This window comes from Mixophyes fleayi, chromosome 7 (genome assembly GCF_038048845.1).
Source record: "Mixophyes fleayi isolate aMixFle1 chromosome 7, aMixFle1.hap1, whole genome shotgun sequence".
Taxonomy (NCBI): Eukaryota; Metazoa; Chordata; class Amphibia; order Anura; family Limnodynastidae; genus Mixophyes; species Mixophyes fleayi.
This window is the reverse complement of record NC_134408.1, coordinates 4,087,363-4,106,729: the sequence shown is the minus strand read 5'-3', so window position 1 is coordinate 4,106,729 and position 19,367 is coordinate 4,087,363. Positions and strand designations below refer to the sequence as shown.

General features: G+C 39.8%; 1 protein-coding gene across 1 annotated transcript in view; it reads right to left on the bottom strand.

Annotated features, from left to right (window-relative positions):
* Positions 1-1,649: 1,649 nt before the first annotated feature.
* Positions 1,650-19,367, bottom strand: part of LOC142098577 (uncharacterized) — a 38,706-nt gene continuing 20,988 nt past the window's right edge. Inside the window, exons 1-4 of the mRNA XM_075181415.1 lie at positions 8,332-8,614; positions 5,169-5,384; positions 2,548-2,567; positions 1,650-1,947 (exon numbers count right to left, since the gene is read on the bottom strand). Coding sequence (XP_075037516.1) covers positions 1,840-1,947; positions 2,548-2,567; positions 5,169-5,384; positions 8,332-8,599 — 612 coding nt within the window. The 5' untranslated portion in view covers positions 8,600-8,614 and the 3' untranslated portion in view covers positions 1,650-1,839. Of the gene's footprint in view, positions 1,948-2,547; positions 2,568-5,168; positions 5,385-8,331 lie in introns of the transcript that reaches the window.

Genomic DNA, 19,367 nt, shown 5'->3' with positions numbered 1-19,367 from the left:
GTGGTACTGCAATATTACAAAGTTCACTGATTCAGCAGTATAAGTCCAGTGGTACTGCTATATTACAAAGTTCACTGATTCAGCAGTATAAGTCCAGTGGTACTCTCCTGTGCCGCATATAATTTTTAAAGGCTTTGCCGAGTGTGTGTGGCTTAGGGGTACGCTCTCTTGTGCTACATATAATGGAAAACAAAAATTTGGAGGATAAAGTAGGGAAAGATCAAGACCCACTTCCTCCTAATGCTGAAGCTGCTGCCACTAGTCATGACATAGACGATGAAATGCCATCAACGTTGTCTGGCAAGCCCGATGCCCAATCTCCTAGTACAGCCCATGTAAAATCCAAAAAGCCCAAGTTCTCAAAAAGTAGCAAAAAGAGAAACTTAAAATCATCTGAGGAGAAACATAAAGTTGGCAATATGCCATTTACGACACGTAGTGGCAAGGAACGGCTTAGGCCCCGGCCCGTGTTCATGACTAGTGGTTCAGCTTCACCCAAGGATCTAAGCCCTCCTCCTCCCCCCCCTACAAAAAATTTAAGAGAGTTATGCTGTCAGCAACAACAACAAAACAGCAAAGAACTCTGCCTTCTAAACAGATGACATCACAAATCCCTAAGGCGAGTCCAAAGGTGTTGGTGGTTGTGAAGCCTGACCTTCCCATCACTGTACGGGAAGAGGTGACCATCCAGCATTTGCAGCACACCCTCTGCATATGTTGGAAGGATCACCCACAGTGTAGATCCAGATTTGGATAATCAAGGTGTCAATGTTGTACACCGGGAGGAGGCTATTGATGTAGCTGGCGCTGTGGAGGAACTTGATGATGAGGATTGTGATGTGGTTATTGTAAAGTCACTCTTCATTGCACGAATATTTGCAACAGGGACAATTTTTTGGTTAACAAAGTCAACAAATAACACTTCGACACTGTCTGTCTTTCACATCCCTACTTCTAATACACTACTTGATGGATGGCTGAAATGACTCATTACAATAAGGGGATTTCATGGGGATGTCTGTCCATTCATTTCATTTCATCTATAGAATGTGCCTGAGAAAAAATCATCCCATTGAATGCAGGGGGCGAGGTCCAACTGCTGCTGAAAAAATGATTTTCGCATCTAACAAGACCCTGTGTTCTCCAGCTAAGTTGTGAACACCTTCAGAGATACACAATGACCACCCTATTAAGCTCCCTAGATTACTTTTTGCTTTTATCATTAGAATATAGTTCTTCTTTCAACATTTGACTGACTTGTCTCAGACTTTTCCCTCTGCACCAGTTATATGCAAATATCAAAACAAACCACATTCTGAATCTGAGAACCCACCGAAGAAGCCACATGGGGCACAATGTGTTTTGGAGACAAAGAAAAGTAAGAGTTTAAAAGTATATTTTATTTAAAATTTAAATAATTATTTCATTGCTGCAGTTTCATTATTTATTTATTATTATTAAGAATTCATAGTCCTCCACTTGCTAAATCCAGTTTTTATATAGAATAAGATTACATCCATCTTATATATACTCAGCCCTATCACTAACCATATTCCACTAGTAACACTGTTGGACCAATCTTCTACCTTATACAACTTATTATATTTTACTAGTATTTTGATCATAATCACTTTATTCTTTACATACTTTCTCCTTTACTTTTGCAATATATCTTCCCTGCTCTTTATCCACTTTCAGTCTGCACCTCTGGTGCACAGTGTTAATAGTAAGACAGTAACGGAATAACATGGCTTAAAGAAGGAATGAGGAACAAGATGCTCTGTCCAGTTATTGGCTATGGGTGATGTTTCCAGGGGTAACAGTTGTGTTTAGATTCTTCTAGTGTTTTATCAAAATATGTAAGAATCTAACCAGCAAAGCAATAACGAGGATGATGATGAGTAATATCAATATGATGATGGATATGTTTTTACACAACTTCTTCCTCTGAAAAAGAAGAGACACAATCAATGATAAACTAAAACTTTACAATTTTACATTGATATTGATACAATTAGTATGCTAAAATAGAGCGCACACAGTTATGTCATTTAAATAATTTATCATGGGGTAAATGTCTTGTAAATGACAGCCAGTGATTAGTATTGAAGATATGTTAAAAAGGACTCTAACATAGTACTGATAAAGGTCACTGGGTCGTGTTCTAATCGCCACTAGATTTCCACTAGATTTCATATCCCTCTGTAGTCCCTCTTTTACATTACTCATGTTCTAATCTTGTCAGTTATTATCCTAATATGAATAATGTGTCGGTAGATAAGTATATGGAGTGTCCTCATCTAAACTTTCCGTCCTCTGGAATCTTCTGGTAGTGGTCAGTTTGGTGAGTACATAATACAATGATAGAATGACAGAAAAGAGAAATACTAATATGTCTAATCCTTATTTGTGTCGTTAAGGTCTATACAGTGACAGTGTAAATGTCCATGCCAATAACCATGACATGCTCATCAAGTGAGGATCTGGTATCTATTAACAGACATGAGATATATTTATATATATATATATATATATATAGTTACTTACCAATCGTCTTCTGTTTTGAGCTAGGGGAAATACATAATACAAATATTTACAAATCTTATTCTACAAATCATTTTACAATTAATGAATACAATATAGTTTAATTTGATACTATATTCTCTATGATATAAATGTATTCCTCTAGGATAAAGGATCCATGTATCTATTGTATCATATAGTATGGTATAAAACTACTGCACTACTGCATCTCTGAAAACATAAACCAGTTTCCGTTGTGTCTTTAATTCTTTTTTTCTCACAAAACTATTTATTGAAGACATCACAAGCAGGGCCGGATTTACCGCTAGGCAACCTAGGCAACTGCCAAGGGCCCAGCGGTACCCAGGGGGCCCTGCCAGAGCTGACGGTGAGCGGGGTAGGCAAGGCAGAGGGGCGCTCCCCTCCGCCTGCCATCCCCCTCTGGCCGCCGGCATAATACACAAGATCCGGCAGAAAATAGATTTAAGAAAAAAAAAAAAAAAGTGAGCTGACCACTCGTCAGGTCCCGGCAGCCTCTCCTCCTCTCAGTGTCTCAGTGATAGAGAGAGAGGAGGAGAGACTGCCGGGACCCGACGAGCGATCACATGACTCTTTTTTTTTTTTTTTCAATCCTTTTGGACTAACCGAGGAGGAGCAGCGCGCCGGAGAAGAAAGGCAATAGAAAGGTAAGTAAAACAACGGAGGGACAGAGGTGGTGATGGTGAAGGGGCACAGAAGTAGTGATGGTTATTGGCACAGAGGTGGTGATGGTGAAGAGGCACAGAGGTGGTGATGGTGAAGAGGCACAGAGGTGGTGATGGTGATTGGCACAGAGGTGGTGATGGTGAATGGGCACAGAAGTGGTGATGGTGATTGGCACAGAAGTGGTGAGGGTGATTGGCACAGAAGTAGTGATGGTCAAGAGGCACAGAGGTGGTGATGGTGATTTACACAGAAGTGGCGATGGTGAAGAGGCACAGAGGTGGTAATGGTGATTGGCACAGAAGTGGTGATGGTGAAGAGGCACAGAGGTGGTGATGGTGAAGGGCACAGAGGTGGTGATGGTGAAGGGGCACAGAAGTGGTGATGGTGATTGGCACAGAGGTGGTGATGGTGAAGGGCACAGAGGTGGTGATGGTGAAGGGGCACAGAGATGGTGAAAGGGCACAGAAGTGGTGATGGTGATTGGCACAGAAGTGGTGATGGTGAAGGGGCACAGAAGTGGTGATGGTGAAAGGGCACATGTGATATTGTGAAGGGGTAAAAGTGACAATGAAGGGGCACAGTGTGATGATAGAGGGACAAAAGTTACAAGAGCACATACTTGGATTTATGCGTATTATTTTTGCAAACAACTTAAGTTTTTCTGCCCTGACTTCAATATTTATTAAGTTGTTTTGACCCAACTACTTAAAAAAACGGGACTGCTCAGTAATTATTTAGGGGTGCCTTTTTCTGCAGCAGGGTGGCCTTGCTGTTTTCACATGTTAGGTACGCCCCCAAAGATGCAAGCCACACCCTCACCTCCTTTGGCGGCGGTACATGCTTTCACTTCTACGTAACTATTGGGGTATATGGTAGGCTGCAAAAATATAGTGCTATGGATTGTTTCAGGGAGGGGGCCCAAAAACAGTATCCTGCCTAGGGCCCTATGAGGTCTAAATCCGGCTCTGATCACAAGCAAATCAAATAAATGTAACAGTTCTCTTAATATATGCAGACATTGAACCGAAAACAGAAGTCTGTACCTGAAAATACAAAACGTGAAAAGAAACAAAAGTTGGCGATGCAGATTTTACAAACAATATGAAAGGAGGGGACAGGGTAATGTTCCAGTAAACTTGGGATCAGGGTAAGAGACAAGTGGGAGGGAGGGGTAGGCATGCACTTGTGCACATGTGTATGTTGGCACTTGTAGTTCCACAAGTGTGCAATATAAATGGTGACCAATCATGAAATAATAAGTGTTGCCCCATCATAAATAATTATTGCCCCTTAAAATATTATTTTCCTTTAATATAATTACATATTCATATTTTCCCATAATATAATAATATAAAAATATTGCCCCTTTAATAAAAAGAAAGAAAATGCCCCCGAAAGTTAATTATGAATTCATTTTGTGCCAATATTCAATAAGTAATGTTTGCCGCAATAATTCATATGTCAACAGGGTCTCCTCTTATGTTATGAATGGCAAGATATCTCTAAAAGCATGTTTGAGTTAGCAGAAGCAGGTATTTAAAAAGCTGTCTTTTTCTGGCGGTTTTATGACGGCATCTACTAAACCGCTGGCATTTTGGGTGTTTTGAAACCGCCGCACATCACCGGCATTACATTAAAGACTCAAACAGCCCTATAGCAAGTACAGCGGTTTGGATGACTAAGCCGCCAGAAAATTTTGGTGATGTGCAAATCGCCCGCCAAATACAATCTTTAGTAACTCTAGCCCTGTGCCCTTAAGTCTTATATTATATTTATTGTGATTTTGCACAAACCTAGCACTGATTCAGACTTTTAATTAAACTATCTGAAAACATTAAATACAAATAAATATTGTATAGACTTGGAGGGATTATTTCTCCTTTCAGAGGTAGCTACGTATAACCACTGTTAATTAGTTTTGATACAGATTAGTTTGTTACCTTTAACGAGGTTTGTGATCTGTTGCACGTTTTCCCCAGATCTTGGGCATTTTTGGCTGTTATTACAGATGGGAACACTTTCCTTTTCCTGGGAGCCGACGAGGATCACATCCTGGGCCCAGCGCCCAATACTGGGCTGACTTCTGAGAATCTGGGTCTTCATCACATCACTGCTGTCATCCATATCATCGATCACCACAATGACATTATTCCTCTCTGTGCACAGATAATTACTGTATTACTTACGTGTCAATTACTTTACATTCATAGAATAAAGTTAGTGCTTATGACCACCAAAATACTATGTGCAAACCAATACAGAAGAAATATAATAAAACAAAATAATATATGTATATATATATATATATATATATATGATACTGTTATTTACTCTCATTGATTAAGTTAAATAAAATTGATGACAGAATCATGTATGAAAGACAACCTAGAGTTGGGCTAATATACAAAATATCTTTTAATTCGAACAACGAACAATCCAGCAACAAACTGATAAAATTTTAAAAATTCAAAAGTACAACCCCACCCCACACACGCAGAAATAAATAAAACCATAGAATCCCCTCTATTGCTTATTCTTATTTTCAGGAGATCAGACCAAAATAGATGTCTAGGATGTCAAAAGTAAAAATACATCGTCAAAGTCAGGCTGCTATCACTTTTGAATTACTACTGTAATTAAGTTAAAATTTTACATATCTCGCCTAACATGCTGCTTGTTGGAATAATATATATACCATATGGGCAAAAGTATTTGGCCCCAGCTGTTGATTATTGAATTGAAGTGTTTCAATCAGACCCGTTGCCAGATGTGTATAAAATCCAGCACCTAGCCATGCAGTCTCCATGTACAAACATTTGTGATACAAAATGGGTCATTCTGAAGAGCTCAGTGACTTCCAGCGTGGTACTGTGATAGGATGTCACCTTTACAATAAGATGGTTTGTGAAATTATATCCCTTCTGGATATTCAACTGTAAGTGATATTATTAGAAAGTGGGAGCATTAAGGAACAACAGCAACTTGTAGTCCATGTAAAATCACAGAGCTGGGTCAACAACTGCTAAGGCGCGTGGTGCGTAAAAGTCACCAACGCTCTACTGATTCCATAGCTGAAGTGTTCCAAACTTCCACTGGCATTAATGTAAGCACAAAAACTGTGCGGCATTTTAAGCAAATGGGTTTCCAGGGCCGAGCAGCTGCAGGCAGGCCTCACATCACCAAGACCAATGCCAAGCGTCGGATGGAGTGGTGTAAAGCACACCGACACTGGGCTTTGTTTTGTGGAGTGACAAATCTCGCTTCTCTGTTTGGCAGTCAGATAGGCGAGTCTGGGTTTGGCGGATGCCGGGAGAACGTTACCTGCCTGACTGCATTATGCTATCTGTGAATTGTGGTGGAGGAGGGATAATGGTATGGGGCTGTTTTTCAGCATTTGGTCTAGGCCCCTTATCTCCAGTGAAAGGCAATATTAAAGCTTCAGCATACCAAGTCATTTTGGACAATGCTATGTTTACAAGTTTGTGGCAACAGTTTGGGGAAGACCCTTTTCTGTTCTAACATGACTGTGCCCCAGTGCACAAAGCAAGGACTACAAAGACATGGTTTGATGAGTTCAGTGTACAAGAACTTGACTGGACCACACAGTGCCCTGACCTCAACCCCATTGAACACCTTTGGGATGAACTGGAACAGAGATTGCGAGCCAGGATTTCTCGTCCAACATCAGTGCCTGACCTCATAAATGCTCTACAGAATGAAAGGGCACAAATTCCCACAGAAGCACTCCAACATCTTGTTGAAAGCCTTCCAAGAAGAGTGGAAGCTGATATCACTGCAAAAGAGGGACCAACTCAATATTAAAGTATAAGTGTTTAAATACAATGTCATTACAGTTCCTGTTGGTGTAATGGTCAAGCGTCCAAATACTTTTGTTCATATAGTGTAAGTTTTGAGAGTGAGAGACCACTGTAGCTTAAGTCTTTATTTCACAAGTAATATTTGTATTCTTTGAAAGTACCAATAGATGCCCAAATAAACACCACTCAGATAATACCTAAAATTCAGGTAATGTTGTGGGTTGAGAAATACTTTGCAGACACCTTCTAAACCAGGATCTCATTATACAGTTTTCACCTCTTAAAGCTTAGTTAAATATCTTGCTCTCCAGTAGAAAATCATGTGAGTGTACAAGACACAATCCTGCCAATTGCCCACATTGTCCGAGGAATCCCAGATCGGCACAGCTGCCCCTATTAGAAGTAGAAGAATTTCTCACCCCTCCTCAGCCAATTAAACCTAATTTTTTACATTTTTTGTTCAAATATATAAATGGCCATAACGGCAGAAAATTAAACACATTATATCATAAAATTGCATTTTTACCACTGACCCACAGTTTTGCAGTTTTGTAAATGATCCTTAGCATGTACTTTATGGTGACACTTTCTGACTGATTGCCATAAGCGAGCATTAGTTAAGCAAAGCATTTCTGTGAGTCAGTTGTAGACAGCCCTTATAATTGCTGGCTCGCATGACCTGTCTGTCCATTCCTACCGTGGTGGTGCCCCAGGGAGCAGCACATTGATGCTCAAACCTAGGTCCAGTACAGGAGGTCGTTAGTGTATATTGCAATTGGAAAGACAGAAAAAGTAGATGTTCAGCTTTAAAGTGATTTTTAAGAGCTTATGTTTGGAACACCCATATAAAGGTATGGGTTACTTTAAGGTTCACCTGAATTCCTACATTTTTTTGAATAACAAAATAAGTGGCACTAGATACCTACAACTATGTCATTGTATTTGAAACATTAAATAAAGCAACAATTTTAATAGACTTCTGAAAACTGGTATATTCATCATTGGATAAAATAAGTCCCTCTGATTTTAAATATAAATCACTGTTTGTCTGGATATACAATACTGTAAGTAAGGTTGTATAGGAATTTTATTAAGCGCTATATTAACTCTTTACTATATTGTATACGTTGAACATAATTCTCAAATATAGCATAAATATTTCTCAGTAAATAGTTATTGTGTATTAGGAGGGTCTTCCTTTTAGTATGGAAAAGTATAACTTTAAAAAGACAAAACATAACACAAAATAAAATCCATGAATTAGCTATATATATCTTTCTCTCACTGAGTATCTGATGTAAAAGCTCCAACTCCCGATCATACAGAGAGTCTGTCACATCGGTAATGTTTAGTCTTCCTCTGTTCTTTGTGTGGTACAGAATAGCAAATGTGCATTGCGGGATTTCATGTCTGATGTTCCAGGAATCTCTGGGGATATAGACAGGACGGACGTCTTTAACTGCTGAGGAGCTCAGGAGGAACCGGATCAACCATTCATATGTACTCTGATCTTCATGTGAGAAGATTCCAACCACTGCTTTAATCTGAGACATCTTCAGTCTGCTCCTGCTGAACTAAAATACACAAATATTTATAAATATATGAAAAATAGATCAGATAATTCCCTAGTTGCAAGCAACAGTCACTAAGACCATAAATGACTATTTCTTCTGATGACCTGCAAAGTGAAACTAGCATCTCCATAGTGTGAGAAGCACATATTAGTCAGTGGTGAGATAATCAGTTATATATCTCACCATAATAAACAGCAGAATCTGCAAATTTGAGAACTTATGGCCATGGTGCAATAACTTGAATCGCTTAGCAAACAAAAAATAAATAAAAAAGAACTACCCAAAGCTATTGTCAGCCAGTGTAGGGCTACACAATATATTTTCTGAAAAGAACTAAAAGAAACTTACTTTTATGAAACAATTAAAAAAGCTTCGCCAAAGCAAGGTCCAGTTGGCATCCGATGCAATCCAGTCCATAATGGATAAGAAAGGGACCCTCTAATATGACCCCAGCAGAATAAATGAAATTATCCAGCAATTCTACAAATCATTATATAAATGACAGCAAAAATTACCTGATAGGTGAAAACTTCCTATAACATCCCCAGGCTCAAATCAAAGCTCGTACCAAAATCTGTCCTATCCATTTACACTGTAAAACTAACAATTAGGGCCTGATTCATGTGTGTGCAATAACTTTACGTGAAATAGCTCTGCACATGCTCAGAAACTGACCATGTGCCAATAAACACAATATCATGTAATCCATGTTGAAACGCAACTGAAACTTAGGACTGCCTACCACTTGAGAGGCGGACCGGTGGAAGGAAGGGGCGGATGAACAGTAAGGGCGTGCTGATGTGGTTGCAGCCAATTAAATTTCTGGGTTTCTCGCTAGCATGTTTGGTTTCAGCTTTATCATTTGCACCCAAAACTCCTCGGTCTTCGGTTGCTGATTTGTTTGTATGTGTGACTCCATTTATGTGTACATGTGTGGTGTCATTATATGCATACATACATATTTTATAAGAACGTTTTTTTACAATAATATATTTTTATAATAAAAATCTTTTATTACTATTACTTTATATTAATATAGTTTCTATTTTCTATGTATCATTGTTTATTAATTAATTTTTGCTATTTATACAGCATATTATATGTTTTTTTAAAATAGTTCATGTTATGTTTTGTAAATGTATGTATAATTTGTTTTAGATTTTTTTCTTTATTATGCATAGGATCTGCATTGGGTGCTCAAGATTTTTAATCTGAGGCATCTGAGACTAATTCACTCAGTGGGAGCTCAATATTCTCTCTATAAAATCAGCCTTTTGGAGGTGAGCAATACTGCTTGAGACAGTCTGCTTGACAGACGAAACGTGTTGCTATTGCTCATTAGTGTTGTTCAACTTTGCCCACTGAGACTATTGGATGTGATGACCTTTACTACAGTGATCTCTACATATGTGATCTCTACATATCTCTACATATGTGTTGATGGTTCCAAGGAACCATCAACACACTCACCAATTTCCTCCCGGACTAAGAAGCTGAGTAAGGAGGCTTGTTATTCACCGTTCTGAGGTTGGTGAGTGTTTTGGATTCTATTACTTACATATCTGCTGCTGACAGTTGAATTATCGGTGGTATGTGGATGTGATTCATTTTTCCCACACTTAATTTCCCTCTATATAAGAAGGATAAATTGGAATATATTGGAGGATACTGGAGGATATTGGTTTCATTGAGGTCTAAAGACCATTTTATACATCCTAGAATTATACATTATCTATCAATGGACAACTAATACTATATTTTAATATTGATACTATACAGAGCTCTGATGTTGATATTGGTAATTATTTATTTATTGGCTGCCATAATTTGGATATTATGTGATTTATTCATTAAAATGTTTTTGTACATATAATATTGTATATAGGTACTTTCTGTGAATTTCTTCCTTTCTGTTTTTGTATCATTTGCACCAGCTACAAAGCAGGTATAAGTGTCAACTTATGGTGATGACTGATACGGCTGTCACATGCCGGGCTCCCGCCGTGTCCTCCCCGGGAGCCGGCGTGTGTATCCACTGCCTCCACGCCAGATCTCTCCCTGTTTAATTATTCCACTTACCTGTCTCCTCGCCATGCAGTCCATCCAGTGCTGCCTCTCTCCTTCCGTTTACGGAGCTCAGCGGATCTGCGCATGCGCAGAACTGTCCAACCTTTTCTGCCCTCTATTGGCTGCCCTATTAGAACTGCACTATATTAGACCCTCTGACCTAGACTCTGTGCTGGTTCTTTCAGTCAGTTCCTGACCCTGCACTGGAAACAGCTCCTGTATCTTTTCCATGCTCCTGAGAAATTCCAACCTGCGTTCCTATCCTGCGTTCCAGTATTCAGAATTCTCCAGGCTCCTACGCAGCAAATCTCACCTGCCAATCACTTCCAAGTGACAACGCTGCAGAACATTTCCTGCTAAATACCACTTCCTAGTGGCAACTCTACTTACTACCTAATCTACGCACCGTCTCTTCTGGTTCATTGGGAACTTCCCTAGGAGGCCGCGACCTGCAAGTGAAAGCCGCGAAGCCCATATTCCCTTGCAGGAATCACTGGTGAATACCTTTTGCTTGTTAGATTCAGCGTCCCTAGCAGAAGTAACACCTATCCCGACTAAACCATCAGGATCCAGTCATCCCTCCGTGGTACCGTGACGGCATAGTTTTTGTTTGAAAAAGTACACTTATGATTGCCACTAGCTAGCACAGAACATGTGAATGCTTGTAAGATAGACCATAAGGGGTGAATTCAATTGGCCTGCGCACTATTACCGTTATTAAGGTAATAGTGCGCGGAAATACCGTTATTACGGTAGTTTTAATGCCAGATTTTTGCTCACAGCTCCCTGAGCTTAATATTACCGTAATAACGGTAATATGTTTAACATGGCGGTACTTCAGGGGGAATTGAATTCCCTCTTAAAAATGCATTGTATGTACAGTACGCATTAAGAACATCTTCATTTATGACATTTATTGTAAAAAATTATACAAAATAATAAAACTATATATATTTTATTAATGATTATACTGTATAGAGGTTATTTATTTAATTTGTTTTGTATGCTTTCTGATGTGGCCTTATATTACACATATGCTTGTGCATATAGTGCACTCCAATATAGGGTCGGAAATCTGCGCTCCTGCAACCCTCTGGAATGCAGAAACTTTTCGAATGGTATTCCCAAGGCGCCTGGAAACGAGTGCTAAGAATCTGGTGGCATGGTAAATAATAATGCGGATGTAATAAGTATAAACATGTATTGGGATAATATAAAAACATTAGCAAACAAACATCAGTGCACTGATATACAAAAACAGAGGTAAGTAAACACAAACATTTATATAAGGTGTGCAGGCTGTGAATAATAAACAGTCTGCTTGTAGAACCAAACACAGTCTGCTACATGTGTGACCAAATACATATAATCACGCTTGCCAAATAGCACGTGCCCCTCTGCTGCTTTACTGACATCCACGAATTGACATCATTGTCATTTAACATATACTTAGGCTATTAGAACCACATATCACACTTATTGCCATATTTGTACAGTTACCAAAGACTTTTAGTTCTGCTCCTGCTTCTAATTTATTTTTGGCAAACTCACAAAGGGACTTTTCTTTATTATACTGTTAAAACGATGTTTCACCAATCAAAAAATGACAGACAACCACATTCAACTTTCCATGCAAAGCCTTTACCTGGTGAAATGCATTGGATATAAGCAAACTATCCACAAACAGCTGTTTTTATCATCTACACTTGGAATTGTAGCAAGAAAACTGCTCCAGGATACTTGAAGTAAAGGCAGAGCTTACGATTTCCCATACTGCTGTATGCACAGAAGACCTTAACAGACACCAGCATCCCCTGGCACATCTGGAAGCAGCAAACAAGTGCGGCCCGCATCAGAAGGACGCTAAGTTGGACTGTGCACCCCGAGAATCTTTCCACTGAGAGGATGAGTGTCTATCATTACCCACATCCTGATATTTACCTGCCGCCACTGCCCAATACTATTCAAAGTGATTTCTATTCTAAAAGCAATAGACTGTTTATTCACAACAGCATTATACACCTTAAGAGGACAAGCTATCATTGTGAAATATCTGAGTCTCTCTGCCATTTTCACTGTCTCTTGCTATCTATTACCTTTCATCTTCATAATCCCCATTTTTTATATAGCGCCACTAATTCCGCAGCGCTGTACAGAAAACTCACTTACATCAGTCCCTGCCCCATTGGGGCTTACAATCTAAATTCCCTAACACACATACAGACACAGACTAAGGTCAATTTGTTAGCAGCCAATTAACCTACCCGTATGTTTTTGGAGTGTGGGAGAAAACCAGAGCACCCGGAGGAAACCCACGCAAACACGGGGAGAGCATACAAACTCCACACAGATAAGGCCATGGTCTGGAATTGAACTCATGACAACAGTGCTGTAAGGCAGAAGTGCTAATCACTAAGCCACTGTGTTGCCCTTTAGATTTGTTTGTCAATTGGAACAATCTCTGCCTACTGAGGAGCATTGGCTTACTTTAAGAACATATTTGCATTATCCTGTGGCTATACCTGCACAAGTATAAAAGACTTTGCTTATATCAAGCTATTACTATAACTATCTGAGGCTTTCCGCTACATCTATCATTTTGAGCATCATTCTTTCGTCTTACTTGTCCATTGCAAATTTTCCTGAATCACTGGGGAACAGTTGTTTATTACGTGGACATTTGGTTTCATATTCTGTGGCTACAGTGACACATACATAGCAGACTGTGTACGAACCTACCAGCAGACTGTTATTCACAGCCTGCATACTTTATATAAATGTTTGTGTTTATTTACTTCTGTTTTTGTATATCAGTGCACTGATGTCGATTTACTTCTGTTTTTATATTACCCCAATACATGTTTATACTGATTATGTCGGCATCATTATTTGCTATACCACCAGATTCTTTGTACTCATTTCCAGGCGCCTTGGGGGTACTATTCTAAAAATATACTGCACTCGATCTATAAACATACAGCGATTACTGTTTAGACAGAGCAGACTTACACTCCGGTTCAAATTTAAATGCATCTTGAGATCTGCTTGGATTTGAATACGGTCAAAACCACCCTCAAGTTCGGTGTTATTTTTTAAACCGCAACTTGCATGCAAGTTCTTTTCCGATTTGATTCAGGACCTAAATATCTGGGATCAGGTCAATTGTGGTCTCCAGCTGTTGGCCCACCCCTCTCTCCTGTCTCCCATCTAGGAACACCCTCTTCCCACCAGGAATGGACATAGACATGGCTATTCCCTTTAAAGTAGCTGGCATATCTCACTTTCATCATAGCATAATGGACTTTTCCTTAATCTCAATCACAGAAATTCAAGAAAAACACTCTCCTTCCCCAAGAAAAAATTTTCTCTGTACTTTATCCATACCAAATAGAGCAAACTTGTACCTATTCACCTAATAATGGAGGCACAATTTTCCTCTTATATCAATATGATTCTAGACCAGGACACAGAAACACCAACACTGGACAACTTTGGCTCCTTTCTCGATGAAGATCTATTCTAGACGGTATCTATATTCAGACCTCAGATCAGTGCTGAAGGCAGCATGGATAGAGAGGCAGCTACATGCATATTTGGTGGCTCTGTACACTCATCACACCCTTTTGGAATGATATCCGTTCGCTTGTCTCCAATATCACGGAATTTACTATCTCCGACTGCTTGCTATGCACCCCCTGCAGCACAGATAAACACACCAACAAACTTATCATGCATAAATGCTGTGCAGCCAAACTCCAAATAGTGCATAACTGGCAAAATAGTAGCCACCCTTCATGACAGGAAGAAATCAATTGTATATGGTTCATTGCTAATATGAAATATCTTACCAGAACAACACAGTTGCAAACTTCCATAAAATGTAGGACCCTTTGTACTCCCATTATAGCATCCCAATATTAGGCACCCTGGCACTGATCCTGACCCCTCCATGTGACTCACCCCTCCCTCCACCCCATTTTTTTCCACTTTTTATCTTTCTTGTCATTCCCATCTAACCCTCCCCACTTTCCACCCCCCTAGCAAAATTTTACAGTACTTACACAACACACTTTCCCTTCTGTAATGGAGAATTTCACCTATAAGAACCACACTCGACACATTTGGTTAGTTATTCCTTGCTGAATAACTTTTTATTATTATAACCCTTTATTTATAGGGTACCACAAAGGATCTGCAACACTTTACAGACAGCATACAACAAATAGTACAGAGCATTACAGGACAATACAATATAGACAAATCAGTAAAATACACAACACAGTTATGAATAGCTGTGCAAGGTAATGAGGCGCAAGCAGGATACAGCAACTCACTAAAACTAGAAGAATGAAGCAGGTGAGGTGGGGGACTGAATATGAGGCAAATCACTGCAATCCAAACCTGTGCCAAGGAGTGTGGGCACAGCTAACATGTTCATGTTCACTGATTGAGGTAAAAAGACAAGGAAACTGTGGAAACCAAGGAGAGACCCCAATAGGATAGAGCAGTGGGCTGATGTGGTGTTAGAAGGTAAATGCCAGGTTTTGATGATGCAAATAGAATAAGAGATGAAGTGGTAAAGGATAGACACCAGTTTGTTGCACATGGGTCTGGAATTCCAGAAAGCACAGGAGAGAGGGAAGTGGGAAAATGTGGATGAGATTGACAGTGTTATAGGTGCACAGGAGGGGCTGAGTGTGGGACATTATCGAGGTCAGAAAGTGAGGGTGGGTTTAGGATGAGTGCAAGGGGACATGATGTGAGAAAGTAGGGGGAGAAAGAATGAGAGAGAGAGGAGGCTCTAGCAAAAGAGTGGGGTAAAAAGTCAGAGATTCTAAGAAAGGAGCTACAGGGTGAAGAGCCAGTGCAGGCTAGAGGAAGCAAGCAGGGGGTTGAGAAGAAAGTCAGCATGGGAGACAGTAAAATATGAGCTGCATCAGATAATTAATTAAATAGCAAACATCCTGCAGATTGAGATAGCTTCCCCATCAATGACTGTTCTCCTCAGAGAAAGCAAGGGTCCTCTATAGTAAGAGTTGTGAAACTGTGGAGCGCGTTCTCACAAGAACAACAATTGATTCACACTGTGGATGTATCTAATTTCAAGTAAAGATTGGGGCTATTCTCTAAAAGTGGGGAAGCAGACATTGCATAAAATATAAAGTAAATGTACTTTTAAATGTAGAGGAATTGTTTTTCAGAATATGGATTGGGTGAAGAAAAAAGCAAAAAGCTCTTTTTCAAAATGCACATGCGCAGTAGGAAAATTACCAACATCTCAGTCTGCTCTCTGACTATGAAAAATCTCCCATTTGCGCCTCTCTGCGCTTAAATAGGCAGAACAGGGGACGTAGTGGGCGAGAAGGCGCAGCCATGGTAGAGTAAGGATGTGTTAGCGCTCTTGTGTACTATGTTGAGGGGAAAGTGACCGCAGAAATGACTCTAGGAAGCATAGTTCTGGTTGTTGGAGAAATCTGGTATATAATATATATATATATATATATATATATATATATAGCTGTACTGCCACTAAGAGCTCATTCGTGGCTGGAGCTCTTAGTGAGCTAGTACTACATTGTGCTTTATGGTTTTATTTTTGCCAAGACCAGATCCATGGATTTATTATAGACGAAGAGGATGCCAGCCTGGATGTAGGTGAGCAACAAAGTGGGTGAATGAGGGTCGTCTTGTGGAGTGTTTATTTCTAACAAATGTTTGTTTGTTTTTCAAATAAAACATTAATATAATATTTTTAAAAGTGGCCTGGGCATTCTGGGACCTGTAGTTTATTAATTCTAATTTTGAATTACCCCACAACCTCCACACCAGGGATCTGTCACGGGCACTAGGAGTCTTTGCCCAGGATATCACCAGATGTAGTCTTACCAGAGTAGTGTATACACACAGTGGTCCTCTGATAGTAGGGTGACTAGCGGAATAGAAGAATCAGCAGATGGTGAGAGGATGCTAAAGGAAAGTCTATGACTAGCAGCAATTGGTTATGGATTAGACAATATGAACACGAGGATCTTGATGGACATGAAGACGTGAGGAAAGTCAGTGGTCTGCGTACAGCAAGTTGTACCACTGCTTGTAGTGATGGGACTGGTTCCAGGTGCAAGTAGGTAACGGGGAAGTCAGTGGTCTGCGTACAGCAAGTTGTACCACTGCTTATAGTGAGGAAACTTGTAACTGGTGCCAATAGGAAACTGGGAGTCAGTGGTCTGCGTTCAGCAAGTTGTACCACTGCTATAGGTTAGGCACTAGTGTAGATGAGTGGAACATAGAAGGTAACACGGAGAGCACAAGGAACTTGATCCCAAATGGTATATACAATACAATAGCAAATGACAAGCGCTGCTTGAGAGATACAAAGTCACTACTGTGATCCAGGTCAAAAGAGACAAAGTCAATAGCATCTATATCTTCTTAAGATAGAGGACTCCGTAGATGAGCAGGACACAGTCCAAGCGGATATGCAATAAACTAGTAAAGTCAATAGAAGGTAAGCATACCGCGATTCAGTTGAGCAGGCTGTCACGAGAGAAACACAGGGATAGCTGAGCGGCTGAACGCCGACACGAGTAGAGACCGCAGGAGAGTGGTAGCGGTAATCCGTGTCTGTGTAGCACACAGGCAGAGAACTTGACACGAGTGGAGCAATGATGATTCTTGCAGAAATCAGTAGGAACTGAAGACACGATGAAACACAGGAGAGTTGAAGCGGTCTGGAAACCGGCAATGCAATAGTCAGGAATCAACTGGGGCTGAAGACACGATGAAACACAGGAGAGTTAAAGCGGTCTGGAAACCGGCAATGCAATAGTCAGGAATCAGCTGGGGCTGAAGACACGATGAAACACAGGAGAGTTGAAGCGGTCTGGAAACCGGCAATGCAATAGTCAGGAATCAGCTGGGACTGAAGACACGATGAAACACAGGAGAGTTGAAGCGGTCTGGAAACCGGCAATGCAATAGTCAGGAATCAGCTGGTACTTAAGACACAATGAAACACAGGAGAGTTGAAGCGGTCTGGAAACCGGCAATGCAATAGTGAGGAATCAGCTGGAACTGAAGACACGAGGAGAAACATAGGAACACCTTCAGAGACTCACAGGGAATGAGACTCTAAGATCAGCCAACGAGGTAATGACCACAGGTGTGTTGCCTGATCAGCCAATTAACTAAAAGCAACAGGTCTGAAGGGTTCATAGAGGCTGCGCATGCGCAGACCATCAGGATGGCGGACGGCCACGGTTCCTAAAAACAGGAGAAGAGGCACTCACGGTCCAGTGAGTGACAGGATGTTTAAGAGCCTTAGTGTTTTCAGCAGAGGGCTGGTTCAACCTAGGAGGAACACATATACATTTTGTGGGACTGATCCCCCTAGGGATTGCAGCTCCGTGCTGTCCAACCTATGACTGGCTTGGTATAGTTAAGATAAAATGGACAATGCTCTAATTTAGCAGTGACGCAAGAGCAGCACAATAAACAGAGTATCCTTCCCTAATAAAACAATATTAAATATAACAATAATTGTGTGCTCAATTGTCAAATGATATATGATGAGTATTGATCTAAAACATTTAAACTAGCCACTAAAATCTATATATAATAAACATGTCTTACCACAAATGGAACCAAAGTCAAGACTGTCTGATTTATGATTAAAGTGTACAGTATATGTATCATTAAGTAACTAATGAGAAAACCCACAATTAGTGCCATAAGAGTCATGCTTATTATAAAGAGATTGTAGTGGCTAGTTCATACATTTTAGATCAATACTCATTTATCATTAGACAATTGAGCACACGATTATTGTCATATTGGATATTGCTGGTTTCACACTGTGGCAGGGAGGGCCCATGCTGCAGGTTTACCTGCTATATTTCCACCAGCCCATGCTGGCAAAACTTGCGCTGGTACTAACAAATACAGGGGGGACCCCATAATTTTTGTCCCCCCAATTTTGTAAGTAAAATCCTAGGCTGACTGCATTAGGGCTAGTTAAGCTTTTTGGTTGGGTGACATGTTTTCTTTATTTCGTTATTGACCTGATGGTCCTTTACATGTGATACAAAAATTTACAAATTCTGAATACTATTCCAAGTCACGCATATCTTACATCGCAAAGTACAAAACGTGATTTAGTATAAATTGGGTCCAGCTCTACATAAAACCCACATACAGTAAGTCCACTGTAGCTAGTATGGAGTCATGGAGGAAAATGCATTTATATATAATTATCTTCTCTGAATCAACTTCCTGTGTGTTATGACAATGAAACGGTGACCATCATGGACATATATCATAAATAACTATAGTAATATAATGTAGATAATGGTTCCATGGGAGCAGAGGGTATAATGTTATTACCTCCAAATGATTGAATATTGTACATCTGAGACACATCTGAGTTTACTCCCATTACATTGTATCCTACAATATAAATCACATAATATTCACTTTCTCTTACAAAACACTGTGTCAAACCTCAATAAAAAAGATAATTTTCCAGTGCAATTCTATTTACTTATATCAGTCAATCCTTGTGTTCTACTGAGTTGAAGCATTTTTATTGGACTATAATATAGAGCTGATATAATATAGTCACAGTAATAATAAGTATTATTAAATAATAAAAGTAATACAACAAACTACAACATTTCATCTGTGC